This window comes from Hylobates moloch, unplaced genomic scaffold, assembly GCF_009828535.3.
Source record: "Hylobates moloch isolate HMO894 unplaced genomic scaffold, HMol_V3 SCAFFOLD_21, whole genome shotgun sequence".
Lineage (NCBI taxonomy): Eukaryota > Metazoa > Chordata > Mammalia > Primates > Hylobatidae > Hylobates > Hylobates moloch.
In genome coordinates, this window is record NW_026652296.1 from 32,587,488 (window position 1) to 32,599,997 (window position 12,510).

Below are 12,510 nucleotides of genomic sequence, written 5' to 3' on the forward strand. Positions count from 1 at the left end.
CTCTCGACCTCAGGTGATCCGCCTACCTTGGCCTCCCAAAGTGCTGGGATTACAGGCATAAGCCACAGCACCTGGCCTACAAATGAGCTTTGCAAGAAGAGTATCTAACGACAAAGGCAAATGTCCATGAGATAGTGTTAGAAATAGCAGGCAACAGACCCACACACTATATACCTATAAATACTTTTTTCTTTACCGAAAAACATTGAAAGGGAAAACACCAAGATGTTTGTGTGGTGGTCACTTGATAGCCAGGTTAAGGGTAGCATTATCCTATTATTGGTGAAAACCCTGAGGGAATAAACTTGACCATCCCAAGTCTTCCTCCTTTGTCCTCACCTTAGTCCTGTGCCACTCTGGAGATCTTGTCACCCCCCTTGGCACAGACAGAGCCATTTCAGGCACCTCTCTGCAAGGGAGGGAGTGCATTACAGCCGGGTGGAGCCTGGGTGTACCGCTTCTGCCCAGTGGGGGAGGAAGGCAGGTGGGGCTTAAGCCTGTCTGATTTTGTACACCATTGTTCTGCTCTCCTGCCCCCATGGGCGGGGGGGGGCGGCTTTCCTCTTCTCCCAGGTGACCGTTCATAAGAGGGAAGGGCAACAAGCTCTTATTTTGGCCCAGCACTGTCCAGGAGAACTTTCGGTGATGGTGGAAATGGTCTCTATCTGTGCTGTCCAATATAGGACCCACCTGTGCTGATCATAACTCCCAAAATAGGATCCCAATCGCCATAATCCTAAATGTTGAAATCCCGAAAGATCAAAATCCCTGAAGTCTGAAATCCTAAAAATCACAATCTCAAAAGTCCAAATTTAAGAAGACTTGTTGTACCTAATTTTGAATCTGTCATTTATGGTTTGGGGATTCAATTAGACATCAGGGATTTTAGACTTTAGGGATTTTGATCTTTAGGGATTTCAACATTCGGGGTTATGGCCTTTGGGACTGTGTCTTTTGGGATTATGGCCGAAACCCAGTAGCCACTAACCCCATGTGACTATCAAGCACTTTAAATGTGGGTGGTGTAATGAACCGAATTTAAAAATTCATTTACTTTTAATTAAATAGCCACTGTGGCTAGTGGCTACTCTACTGGACAGTGCCGTTTTCACTAATTCCCAACCCGGCCATGCCCCTTCCAATCCAGAACTGGAAGGAAAGAGCCTGCACTGGCAAGCACGCTGAGCAGCCAGGTGAGGTGACAGCAGGCCTAGCCCGCGGGGCCAGCTCTGAAGCCAGGACCTGCTCAACGAAGGCCCACAGGAGCCCTGGGGGAGAAACCAGCCTGAAGCAGCTTCCCACCCCAGTGGCCATCACAATGGCAGCCAGCCCAGCCTCACAATGTCACAATACCACAGGCAGGAGGCCGGGCAGGCAAAGCGGTTTCCTCCAGGGCAGGACTCTTTGTCTGCAGACCTACTTACAGCCACCGAGCGTCAGAAGGCCCATCTCCTGGGGAATGGAAAAGTACCCAGCCACTGGGAGGCCCCAAGCTGGACAGCTACGGGGGAAGCCGGGCAGGTGTGGGGCTGGGAGAAGCTACTAAGCCCCACGCCCCAAGTGCTCCGGGGCCTCGCAGCCCAGCTGCAGGGAGATGGAACATTGTGAGCAGCTGTTCTTCTTCCTGGCCATTTGGTTCATCTACTTCTTTTCTGACGCCAACCTCTCTTCCACCTACGAGCCCCTGCGAGTGAGGACAGAGAATGGCCAAAGGCAGAGCCACAGGGTAGACCTTTGCACCTTGGGAGGAGAGATTTGGAGAATGGTGCTGTCTGGGCCCCTTTGCCCCCACCAAACCGCAGGGGTACCACGGCCCTGACCTGCGTTCAGAGGGCCGAGTCAATGTCACAGGAAGGGGAAGAGACATGTGCCCACAGACCCTGTGGTCATGGAGGGGGCGGAAGGTCTCTGGAGGGCAGCAGAGCCACAGCAAGACTCTGAAGTCCTGAGTCTTCTCCGTCCATGGACTTAAACTCTGTGTGTTTACAGCTGTTCTGTGCCTGGGTCCAGGCTCTAGTGAGAAATAAAGTGCCTTCAGAGCCAGGTGACAGCAAAAGAAATTTTATTCTCATTTTCTAGGGGACAGAAACAGAGCCCACTGGTGCTTGGCATGTTTCTGGCAAGGGGAGTGAAAAGACCACTTCCTTTTGGAGGAAGTCTTTCAATTAAGAAAAATGAACGCAACTCCTGGGCATGGCTCCACCTGTACCTAGGACAGGGCCTGCCACTCCAGGGGCTCCCAGGCTGGATTTTCCACCAGAGCAGTCTTGGGGGCAGGAGCCTGTTAGAAATGCAGATCCCCAGGGACCTGCAGGCGGTCTGGGCAGCACCTCTAACACAGCTGCTTAAGGGGAGGCAGCCCGGCCCTCATCTGGGAGTGCTGTGCTGACGCTGACTGCACGCTAGGGCTTTTGGGGTTGGGTGGACAGGATTTCTCCCAGAGAGATGTGCTCCCAGCAGCCAGAGCACACTGTGGGTGTCAAGCTGCTGGTGGGAAGTAGGCTGTTCCCCGAGACCATGACAGGTTGAAGGTGGGAATCACCAGCCCCCACACTCACCAAGAAATGCTTTTGCTACATGCTGGGGCTTTTTTCTTTTCTTTTTTTGAGAGGGAGTCTCGCTCCGTCACCCAGGCTGGAGTACAGTGGTGCGATCTCAGCTCACTGCAACCTCTGCCTCCCCGGTTCAAGCGATTCTCATACCTCAGCCTCCTGAGTAGCTGGGATTACAGGCACACACCACCATGCCCAGCTAATTTTTGTATTTTTAGTAGAGATGGGGTTTTGCCATGTTGGCCAGGCTGGTCTCGAACTCCTGACCTCAAGTGATCCACCCACCTTGGCCTCCCAAAGTGCTGGGATTACAGGCATAAGCCACCATGCCCAGCCATGCTGGGGCTTTTCTAAAAACACAAGCACACCGGAGGGTAAGGCAAGATTCTGGAGAGGCACAGACCCAGAAAGCCAGGGGCACACTGGAGCCTCGCCAGCGAGGGCGGCACAGGCCATCCATGCGGACCCTCAAATCTCATGTGAGGGCTGCATCAAGGTCAGTGCCAATGGGAAGCAGAGCGAAGCATGTGACCACCTCTCTGAAGCCATCTTTGTGGACAAATGACGTAGGAACTCAAAAAAATGCAGGCTTGGCTAGGCGAAGTGGCTCATGCCTGCAATCCCAGCACTTTGGGAGGATCACTTGAGCCCAGGAGTTTGAGACCAGTCCGGACAACATAGCAAGACCTTGTCTCTACAAAAAATAAAAAAATTAGCTGGGCATGGTAGCACATACCTATAGTTCCTGCTTCCTGGGAGGCTGAGGTGTAAGGATCCCTTAAGCCCAGGAGTTCGAGGCTGCAATGAGTTATGACTGCACCACTGCCCTCAAGCTTGGGCAACAGAGACCGACCCTGTCTCAATTAAAAAAAAAAAAAAAAAAGCAACTAACCCCAAACCCAGATCTCTAAAGTCTTGGGTGTGGACTAGAGCCCTGGACGGCCTAAAGGAAAGGAATGTGCCTGTTCACGGGGACATTCTGTTCGCAAGGACGGCCTGTTCACAGGGACCTGCGGCTAAGCTGAAGGGTAAAATACAGCTTTACAAAGCGTCTTTAGGCTGTTCCTTCCGAAACGTGCTTAGAAGGGAAAAGGGAAAGGCGGGTGTGTTTTCTCACTGAGGTTCTTCTAGTGGCTGGAATCTGATAGAGTACCAAGTTGTAGGGATATGGATATATTTTCCCTTTGGGACTCCATAAAGCTAAATGTTGGGCTGAAAAAAGGATGCAGCTTATAAACAAGTATTCCTGAAACCGGCCGCATGCGGAAACGCTGCGCTCCCCCTCAGGGAGCAGTTTCAGGAGCCAGCCGAGCACAGCTGGCACCGGCCTGAGGGAGCCCTCCACCCTCCCACCATGTATGCCCACCTGCAAACCTGGGTTCTGAGTCCCCATGCAGGGGATAGATCTGAAATTCCAGTTTGTGTCCTTTCAGGCCGTCGACAGGAGTGACAGCCTGGGCAAGCTGCAGTGACTGCACACAGCTACCCTGTGAGCTCCACTTGTGTGGGTGCAGGTGGGCGACAGGAGTGTGATGACACAGACGGGCACTCCACCAGGAGGAAACCCACAGCAGACGTCAACCATCGCTTTATTAAGGCTGCGAGTCGGGGGGCTGAGTCATGCACTCCACAGACACCCCCACTTCCCCCAAGGTCCACTTTTGGATGACCCTGAAGGCAGAGACTCCTGAGATCTGGGCCACAATCTAGGGTGAGCCACCCACAGTGCCCTGCTGGACAGAGGGGTATGCGGACTGCATAGGGGGCCCTCAGCAGGGGTCTTCCTGCCTAGGGTGGGGCTGGCTCCAGCAGGCCCTGGGCTCAGGCAGCGGGAGTGGCAGGGAGGCAGGGACAGCCCCCGCCCTCCGGCCTATGGCTTTGTTGCCCTATTGCCACCAGCGCAGAAGCAGTGCGCTACACCGTGAGGTGATGAAGAAGAGCCCTGGGAGGGAGCAGGCAGCTCTGTGCCTGGGGCCTGGCCAGACCTCAGGGGTGCTGTGGCCCTGCTCCTGTTCCCCCTCAGCTCCTCCCAGCGATGGGTCTCCGCCAGTGGAGGCCAGTCACTCAGAAGTGGACCCGCAGCACATCTTGGCTAGCAACCGGCCGCTGGCAGGCTGTGCACGTCATGGGCAGGGAGCGTTGCTTCTCACCCAGGCAGGGTCGGCACAGGAGGTGGCTGCAGGGCAGCTGGTACACCGGCTCCTTTTTGAAGTAAGGAGAAAATACTCTTTTGCAGGAGGCACACTCAGGGCCCGGGATGCTCCCAGGCTGCTCTGGTAAATCAGGAAGGAAAACAGGCCAGGGTTAGGAAAGCTGCTCCGTGGTCCAGGCTACTCTGAGAGGCAGAGCCTTCCCACCGTGCCGCTGCAGCATCTGGCTTCATCCCTCCCGAGTCCATCCCAGGCTGATCAGGTAGGGGAGTGCAAGGGGGAGAGGGAGGCTGGGAACCCGGGAGGCCTCTTCTCTATGATCTTTGACCAAATCTCAGTGCCTCTACGAATGCTTGAGAAGAGCTGGCTTCTGAGGGCAGCAGGCAGGACTGGGACCTTCCTCCTGGTCTCCTAGCAAGGTTTACTTTCCCCCGCGATAGGTGGCCAAGGCTGGAGCAAGGCACAGCTCACTCTGACAAGATAAACTGCAAGAAATGTGAGAGGCGACAAGAGAAGGAAAAGACAGGCTAGTGGGGTGGCTCACGCCTGTAATCCCAGCATTTTAGGAGGCTGAGGCAGGAGGATCACTTGAAGCCAGGAGTTCGAGACCAGCCTGGGCAACATAGTGAGATCCTGTCTCTACAAAAAAGAAAAAAAAAAAAAGGAAAAGCAGCACATGGTCCAGTGTACCAAGGTTGGGGAAGCGTGAGAAGGGAGGTCAGCAGAGACAAGGCTGAGGCCTGCAGTGCACCTGCCACTGGGGCCTAGCTCCCGCTCCCTTCAGCCCTGCAGCCTGCAGCCCCCTCACTGCCACTGGCAGTCCTGCTCCCGACTCCTCAATCCCCCTCCTGTGCTGCCCTGGCCCTCTGGGCAGGCTCTCCCTCCTTCCGCAGCTCCTGCAGGGCATCCTTGAATGAGGGTCACAGTGAGCAGCTCCGGCCATGCCCCACCAGGCTGTACCCACGGCTCTTCCTTCCCTCATGGCCCCTCTGGAGAGTGACAGGGGATGGGCTTGCCTGTCCTTCTCGCGGTCCATGTCTCCATTCCTAGCCACTACTCTCCGGAGGACCCCAAAGGAACCTCAAGCCAATTTGCTTCAGAAATGTTTCTTAACCCCCCTTCTCTCCGTCCATTTCATCACCATAATCCAGGCCACTCAACGCATCTCTTCCTCACTATTCACTCTGCTCCAGGCTTGTCCTCTTAATCTGTCCTCAAAGCTGCCTCCAATGACCCACCTATGTAACTTGACCACCCCATAACTCTGCTTTCTACCTCTTAGGGGCTCCCCAACTTTTGGGACAGTCAAGACTCCCTGCACGGCCCACCCAGCCTCCTCACCTCTCTTCACACCAGTCTCAACTTTTAGAGTCCAGCAGCTTCCAATCACTTCTTTGCATACTCTGCACTGCTGGCCTCCTCACTTTGTGCTTGCTGTTCCCTCTGCCTAGAATGCCCTTATCCGGAGACCTGGCTCAGACCACACCCATTCCATGAAGCCACCCTGGGTTGCCCCTTTCCTGTGCTTTCAGAGCCCACTATCCCTTCTCAGCCTCCAAGGTAGGATGCCTGCTTCCTCCCCAGGCTTTGCAGGCCCTGAGGGTCAGGACTATGTCCATGTTTCTCATCTGGCCTCAGGACCTGGCGCAGCACCTCACAGGGCAAGTGCTCCATCCACGTGATGAATGGATCTGCCATCTACACTCGGGCACCAGGCACCAAAGACGGGAGGGCAGGGGTGCCCTACACGGGGAGCAGGAACTGAAGTGTTCCTGCCTCCGCATCCCTGAGAACTGTAGCCAGGAAAGAGTGGCCTGGCTGCGGGTGTTTTCTTTGGGCCAAACATTAAGCAACATAAAAGTACCGGGTGCCTCTTCTGTGCACACAAGCCAAGAATTCCCTAGTGAGTGGAAAGTTGAACCTCTATAGGGAAGGGAAGGAGGGAGAGAGAAGCAAGGGAGGAATGAAGGTGGGGAGGGAGGGGGGAAAGAAGGGAGGGGAGGAAGCAGGAGGAAAGAGCCACTGACTGCTTTTCAGTGGTGCCCCTTTCATGCAGGCTCTGCCAGAGGCTTCAGAGATCTGCCTGACCCACAGTGCATGATGAGAATTTATTTTCCATCAGTTTTAAAAACCACACCTGGCACAACACCACAGGAGCATGCAAGGGCCCCAATTCCCCCCAGCACTGACCAGAAGTCCCAGTAAAAGATCTTAGAGGCCCAGAGCCCCAGGGGCAGTTTCAGTGACAGAAAAAAAAAAAAAAATCATCAAGGAAAAGACAATTATTGTGCCCTGGGCAGACTGGAAACCCAAGTATATAACTGCAAACTGAGGTGACTAAGAGAGAGGATAAAAAAGAGGCCTTGCTTTGAACAGGGTGGGCTAACATGGCCTCCTATAGGAAGAGCTGTGAGAATAAAAAGGGGCCAGCCACACAGAACGAAAGGAGAGCAAGCACAAAGAACAGACTATCCGTTAAAGAAAAAGACACAGTGGTCGGGCACGGTGGCTCACACCTGTAATCCCAGCACTTTGGGAGGCCGAGGTGGGTGGATCACCTGAGGTCAGGAGTTCGAGACCAGCCTGACCAACATAGCGAAACCCCGTCTCTACTAAAAATACAAAAATTAGCCAGGCATAGTGGCAGGCGCCTGTAGTCCCAGCTACTCAGGAGGCTGAGACAGGAGAATTGCTTGAACCAGGGAGGAAAAGGTTGCAGTGAGCCAGGATCGTGCCACTGTACTCCAGCCTGGGCGACAGAGCGAGACCCCATCTCAAAAAGAAAAGAAAAGAAAAAGACACAGTGAGGCTGGGTGTGATGGCTCACACCTGTAATCCCAGCACTTTGGGAAGCTGAGGCAGGTGGATCACCTGAGGTCAGGAGTTCAAAACCAGCCTGGCCAACATGGCGAAACACTGTCTCTACTAAATAAACAAACAAACAAAAAAATTAGCTGGGCTTGGTGGCGTGTGCCTGTAATGCCAGCTACTAGTGGGGGCTGAGACAGGAAGATTGCTTGAACCCAGGAAGTGGAGGTTGCAGTGAGCCGAGATTGCGCCATTATACTCTAGCCCGGGCAACAGAGCGAAACAGAACAAGACTCTGTCTCAAAAAAAAAAAAAGAAAGAAAAAAAAAGACACAGTGAGAGTGGGCTTCAGATAAGACTGCAGAGGAGGACACATGGGGGCTCCAGCAGGCAGGACCTCAGAGGGAGTGGGAGTTGAGGTTTAATCCTAAGTTCAGGGGATGCCATGGTAGGATTTGAAGAAGTGGAGCATGGTGATGGGCTGACATGATAAAAAGATCCGACTGCTGTGAGGATGATGAGCCACAGTAAGGCGAGGATGGGGGGATACCAGCAGGGGCTACTGCAGGAGTCTGGGGGTGAGGCAGTGGGAGCTGCAGCCAGGGGAGGGGCCACGGAAGGAGAGCAGGGGACTAAACTGAGGTCACCTTGGGGGAGGATGGACAGGACCTGATAATGAACAGAATGTCAGGATGGGGACACTGAAGGAAATCGAGAATGACTTCTGTGTTAGAAGCCTCACCACAGGACAGAAGATGCTGCCCTTACGCAGGTGGGATGTTGGGGGCAGTGAGGGGGAAAAGCTCTGGAGGGCAGATGCGAGCAGTACAGAGTCTGAATGTTTCCTTGAGAGAGGATGCTGAGCCTGGGCACGATGGCTCATGCCTGCAATCCCAGCACTTTGGGAAGCCGAGGCAGGTGGATCACCTGAGGTCAGGAGTTCGAAATGAGCCTGGCCAACATGGTGAAACCCCATCTCTACTAAAAATGCAAAAATTAGCTGGGCATGGTGGCGGGTGCCTGTAATCCCAGCTACTTGGGAGGCTGAGGCAGGAGAATCACTTGAACCCAGGAGGCAGAAGTTGCAGTGAGCTGAAATCGCGCCATTGCACTCCAGCCTGGGCAACAGGGGCAAGACTCCATCTTAAAAAAAGAAAAAAGAGAGAGGATGTTGAATGCTGTCAGGGCGGCAGGATGAGTTCCAAGGAGAGGCAGGAGCTACAGGGGAACATGGGCAGTCGCGGGAGACGTGGGTTCTCACTTGGGTAACACAGAATATTGAGATTAGAGAGTCCAGGGCCAGAGCTGGTAGAGAAGGCAATTGGCAATGGAAACTGAAGAGGGACCACCGAAGATAGGAGAAAAGAAGCAAAACAGCCTAAAAGCCAAGAGAGAAGGCGTTTTGCACAGCATGGGCTCCATCTCGTAAAAAATGCCTCGCGTTGCAATCAGTTTCTCTTGCTTTGTATCCTAATAGATTCTGGCATACAATAGGGGTCAAGGTTCATTTTAGGCAAAATTGGCCCATAAGCTGCCACTGCTCTTTCTAAGACACTGACGGAAGTGTTAATCTGAAGGGATGACGACGACAAACCCAACCAAACTTCTCTTCACATTTACATAAAGTGCTCCGGATGTCAGACTGTAGACAGGCTAGATGAGAAAAAATAACAGAAAAGGCCAGGCACGGTGGCTCACTCCTGTAATCCCAGCACTTTGTGAGGCTGAGGCGGGTGGATCACGAGGTCGGGAGTTTGAGACCAGTCTGGACAACATGGTGAAACCCCGTCTCTACTAAAAATACAAAAAATTAGCCGGGCGTGGGTGGCGGGCGCCTGTAATCCCAGCTACTCAGGAGGCTGAGGCAGGAGAATAGCTTGAATCCAGGAGGCGGAGGTTGCAGTGAGCTGAGACTGTGCCACTGCACTCCAGCCTGGGCAACAGAGCGAGATGCAGTCTCAATAAATAAATAAATAAATAACAACAACAACAAAAAAGAGAAACAGGCCGGGCACGGTGGCTCACGCTTGTAATCCCAGCACTTTGGGAGGCCAAGGCGGGCGGATCACGAGGTCAGGAGATCGAGACCACGGTGAAACCCCGTCTCTACTAAAAAATACAAAAAATTATCCGGGCATGGTGGCGGGCGCCTGTAGTCCCAGCTACTCGGAGAGGCTGAGGCAGGAGAATGGCGTGAACCCGGGAGGCAGAGCTTGCAGTGAGCCGAGATTGCGCCACTGCACTCCAGCCTGGGCGACAGAGCGAGACTCCGTCTCAACAAAAAAAAAAAAAAAAAAAAAAAAAAGGGAGAGAGAAACAAAAATCCTCAGGAGAAAATAATTAACATTAGATCTCACAAGGAAACACAGCAGAGGGTGGCCAAGCCCTACCTCCACAGAATTACTAAGGATTGACTAAAGAAAGCCTTTCTTGTGAGGAGTTTAAGTTCATAGGCAGCCTCTCAACTACCCCTGGAAAAGGCAAGAGAACAGGTTCTCTCCCAGGGTGGGTGTTGGAAATGACGGGGAGGCTGGCCAGGCAGGTCCACAGAGCCCCCAGGGACTCGGCCCAGCATCCAGAGACAGAAAACAGACCACCCGTTCCAAGGCTCCAAGGAGATGGCGGGGCCCATGTTACCCGAGCCGGTGCCAGGCCTCCAGGAAGTGCTGCTCCCTCTTGTGCCAAGGTGCTGGAGCTGTCCCGTCAGCCGTGCCGTGAAGGAGGGCATGGAGCCAAGGGTGGATGCCAAGGCAATTTCCAAGCTTTGTGACAGCTTCTGCTCGTGGGACAGTGGACCTGTCGAGAGATGCGCACAGCACAACATCCAGAGACAGGCTCCGCAAAAGAGAACAGCCCCAAGTCCTTCGAGGGCTATAAAAACGGCACCTCCAATCTCACACATCAATGTAATGAAACTCCATCCTAATGTCTACTGGCGGACCATGACAGAACACCGGGAGGTAAAGCCCTAGGAACCCTGGCAGTTCCTGCCCATCCCACCCGTTTCAGGCTTTTCTCCTCCTGGAGAAACTGCTGGGCAGACATGAGCCACCTTGTGGCTAAACTGCAGAACTGCACCCTCCTTTTTTTTTTTTTTTTTTGAGATGGAGTCTTGGTTTGTCGCCCAGGCTGAGGAGTGCAGGGGTACCATCTCAGCTCACTGTAACCTTCACCTCCTGGGTTCAAGCGATTCCCTTGTCTCAGCCTCCCAAGCAGCTGGGACTACAGGTGCGCGCCACCACGCTTGGCTAATTTTTTGTATTTTAGTAGAGACGAGGTTTCACCATGTTGGCTAGGAGATCTGGCCTTGTGATCCGCCTGCCTTGGCCTCCCAAAGTGCTGGGATTACAGGTGTGAGCCACGGCGCCTGGCCTCCTTTCTAAAGGCCTCCTTGCTGGCCAAGAAAATAACTGGGGCAAGCAAACGCCGGCTTTGGACTCCTGTTCCCTGCCCCCCATTCCCTCCCCAGCGGCCTTAGTCTTCTCTTTCCCTAACTCCGCCCTTCTGGGGACCCCACCTCCCCCCAGGGGAGTTCGTCTGCATTTTCTAGGTGTTCATGTCCTCTCTCTCCTATTAAGTAAAACAAAGCAGTTATTACCGAATAGAACTGAGACCCCACGTTGACCACGCCACAATTTAGGGGACCTTCAGTGTAGGATCAACAGAAAGCCAATCCATGGAATGAGGGTGAAGGCCAAAGGGGTAGGGGGACAGCTGCCCAAGAAAGGCCCTAGGGACCTGCCTGGCAGAAAAATTTGCAATGCTGTCTCAAAGAGGAGAATGGAACCTTTTGTCCACTGTTTGCAGGACACAGGACATCAGCTTAGGGCCTTGAAGGAGCCCTAGTCAGCGTGGTCCTGAGTCACCAAGTCTGTCAAGGCCAACAGGACTGAGACCTCCACAAACTAACGCTGAAGTCTAAGGACCTTTTCCCTTGTTCCACCCCACTGCGCCTCAGATGTTTCCAGGAGTTTCTGAAGGTCATGTTAACTAGAATTTACTCTTAAAACCAAAGACACAGAAATAAACATTAAGCATACTATTTGCATAGTCTTTTAGAAGAACATAGGAAACTAAAAGAATGATCAACTCTAAACAGAATAATTTCCATAAGGAAAAAGAAAAGGTTGCCAGGCCAGGCACAGTGGCTCATGCCTGTAAGTAATCACAGCACTTTGGGAGGCTGAGACATGCAGATCACCTGAAGTCAGGGGTTCAAGACCAGCCTGGTCAACATGGTGAAATCCTGTCTCTACTGAAAATACAAAAATTGGCCAGGCGTAGTAATGTGTGCCTGTAATTCCAGCTACTCAGGAAGCTGAGGCAGGAGATTCGCTTGAACTCAGGAGGCAGAGGTTGCAGTGAGCCAAAATCACACCACTGCACTCCAGCCTGGGCGACAGAGCTCAAGACTCCATCTCAAAAAAAAAAAAAAAAAAAAAAAAAGGAAACGTGTCAGAGAGCTACCCTCCACAAGCACCCAGCACTGACAATCACAGGGACTTCTACTAGCCAGGCAGAGTGGGTATTCCAATACTATTCAATTGTTCCAGAGCACAGAAAAGAAAAAATTCTAAATTCTATGGAGCAAAAAAATCATTGATGACACCTGACCAAAGATGGCACACACACACACACACAAACACACACTACAGTCCAACCTCATTAATGAATACAAAAATCCTAACACTAGCAAACAGAACCATTAAAAACTATTAACAGGGGCCACGCGCTGTAGCTCATGCCTGTAATCCCAGAGTTTCGGGAGGCCAAGGCAGGTGGATTGCCTGAGCTCAGGAGTTTGTGACCAGCCTGGGCAACATGGTGAAACACTGTCTCTAATAAAATACAAAAAATTAGCCGGGCGTGGCAGCATGTGCCTGTAGTCCCAGTTACTCGGGAGGCAGAAGCAGGAGAATTGCTAGAATCCAGGAGGCAGAGGTTGCAGTGAACCAAGATCGCACAAGTGCACTCCAGCCTGGGTAACAGAGCGAGACTCC

General features: G+C 52.9%; 1 protein-coding gene across 3 annotated transcripts in view; it reads right to left on the reverse strand.

Annotated features, from left to right (window-relative positions):
• Positions 1 to 1,982: 1,982 nt before the first annotated feature.
• Positions 1,983 to 12,510, reverse strand: part of UBOX5 (U-box domain containing 5) — a 52,702-nt gene continuing 42,174 nt past the window's right edge. Inside the window, exons 4-5 of one of the 3 annotated variants that reach the window (XM_058432855.1) lie at positions 10,148 to 10,306; positions 1,983 to 4,825 (exon numbers count right to left, since the gene is read on the reverse strand). In XM_058432855.1, coding sequence (XP_058288838.1) covers positions 4,617 to 4,825; positions 10,148 to 10,306 — 368 coding nt within the window. In that variant the 3' untranslated portion in view covers positions 1,983 to 4,616. The remainder of the gene's footprint in view (positions 4,826 to 10,147; positions 10,307 to 12,510) is intronic. The other 2 variants (XM_032142433.2, XM_032142434.2) reach the window with 2 other exon arrangements.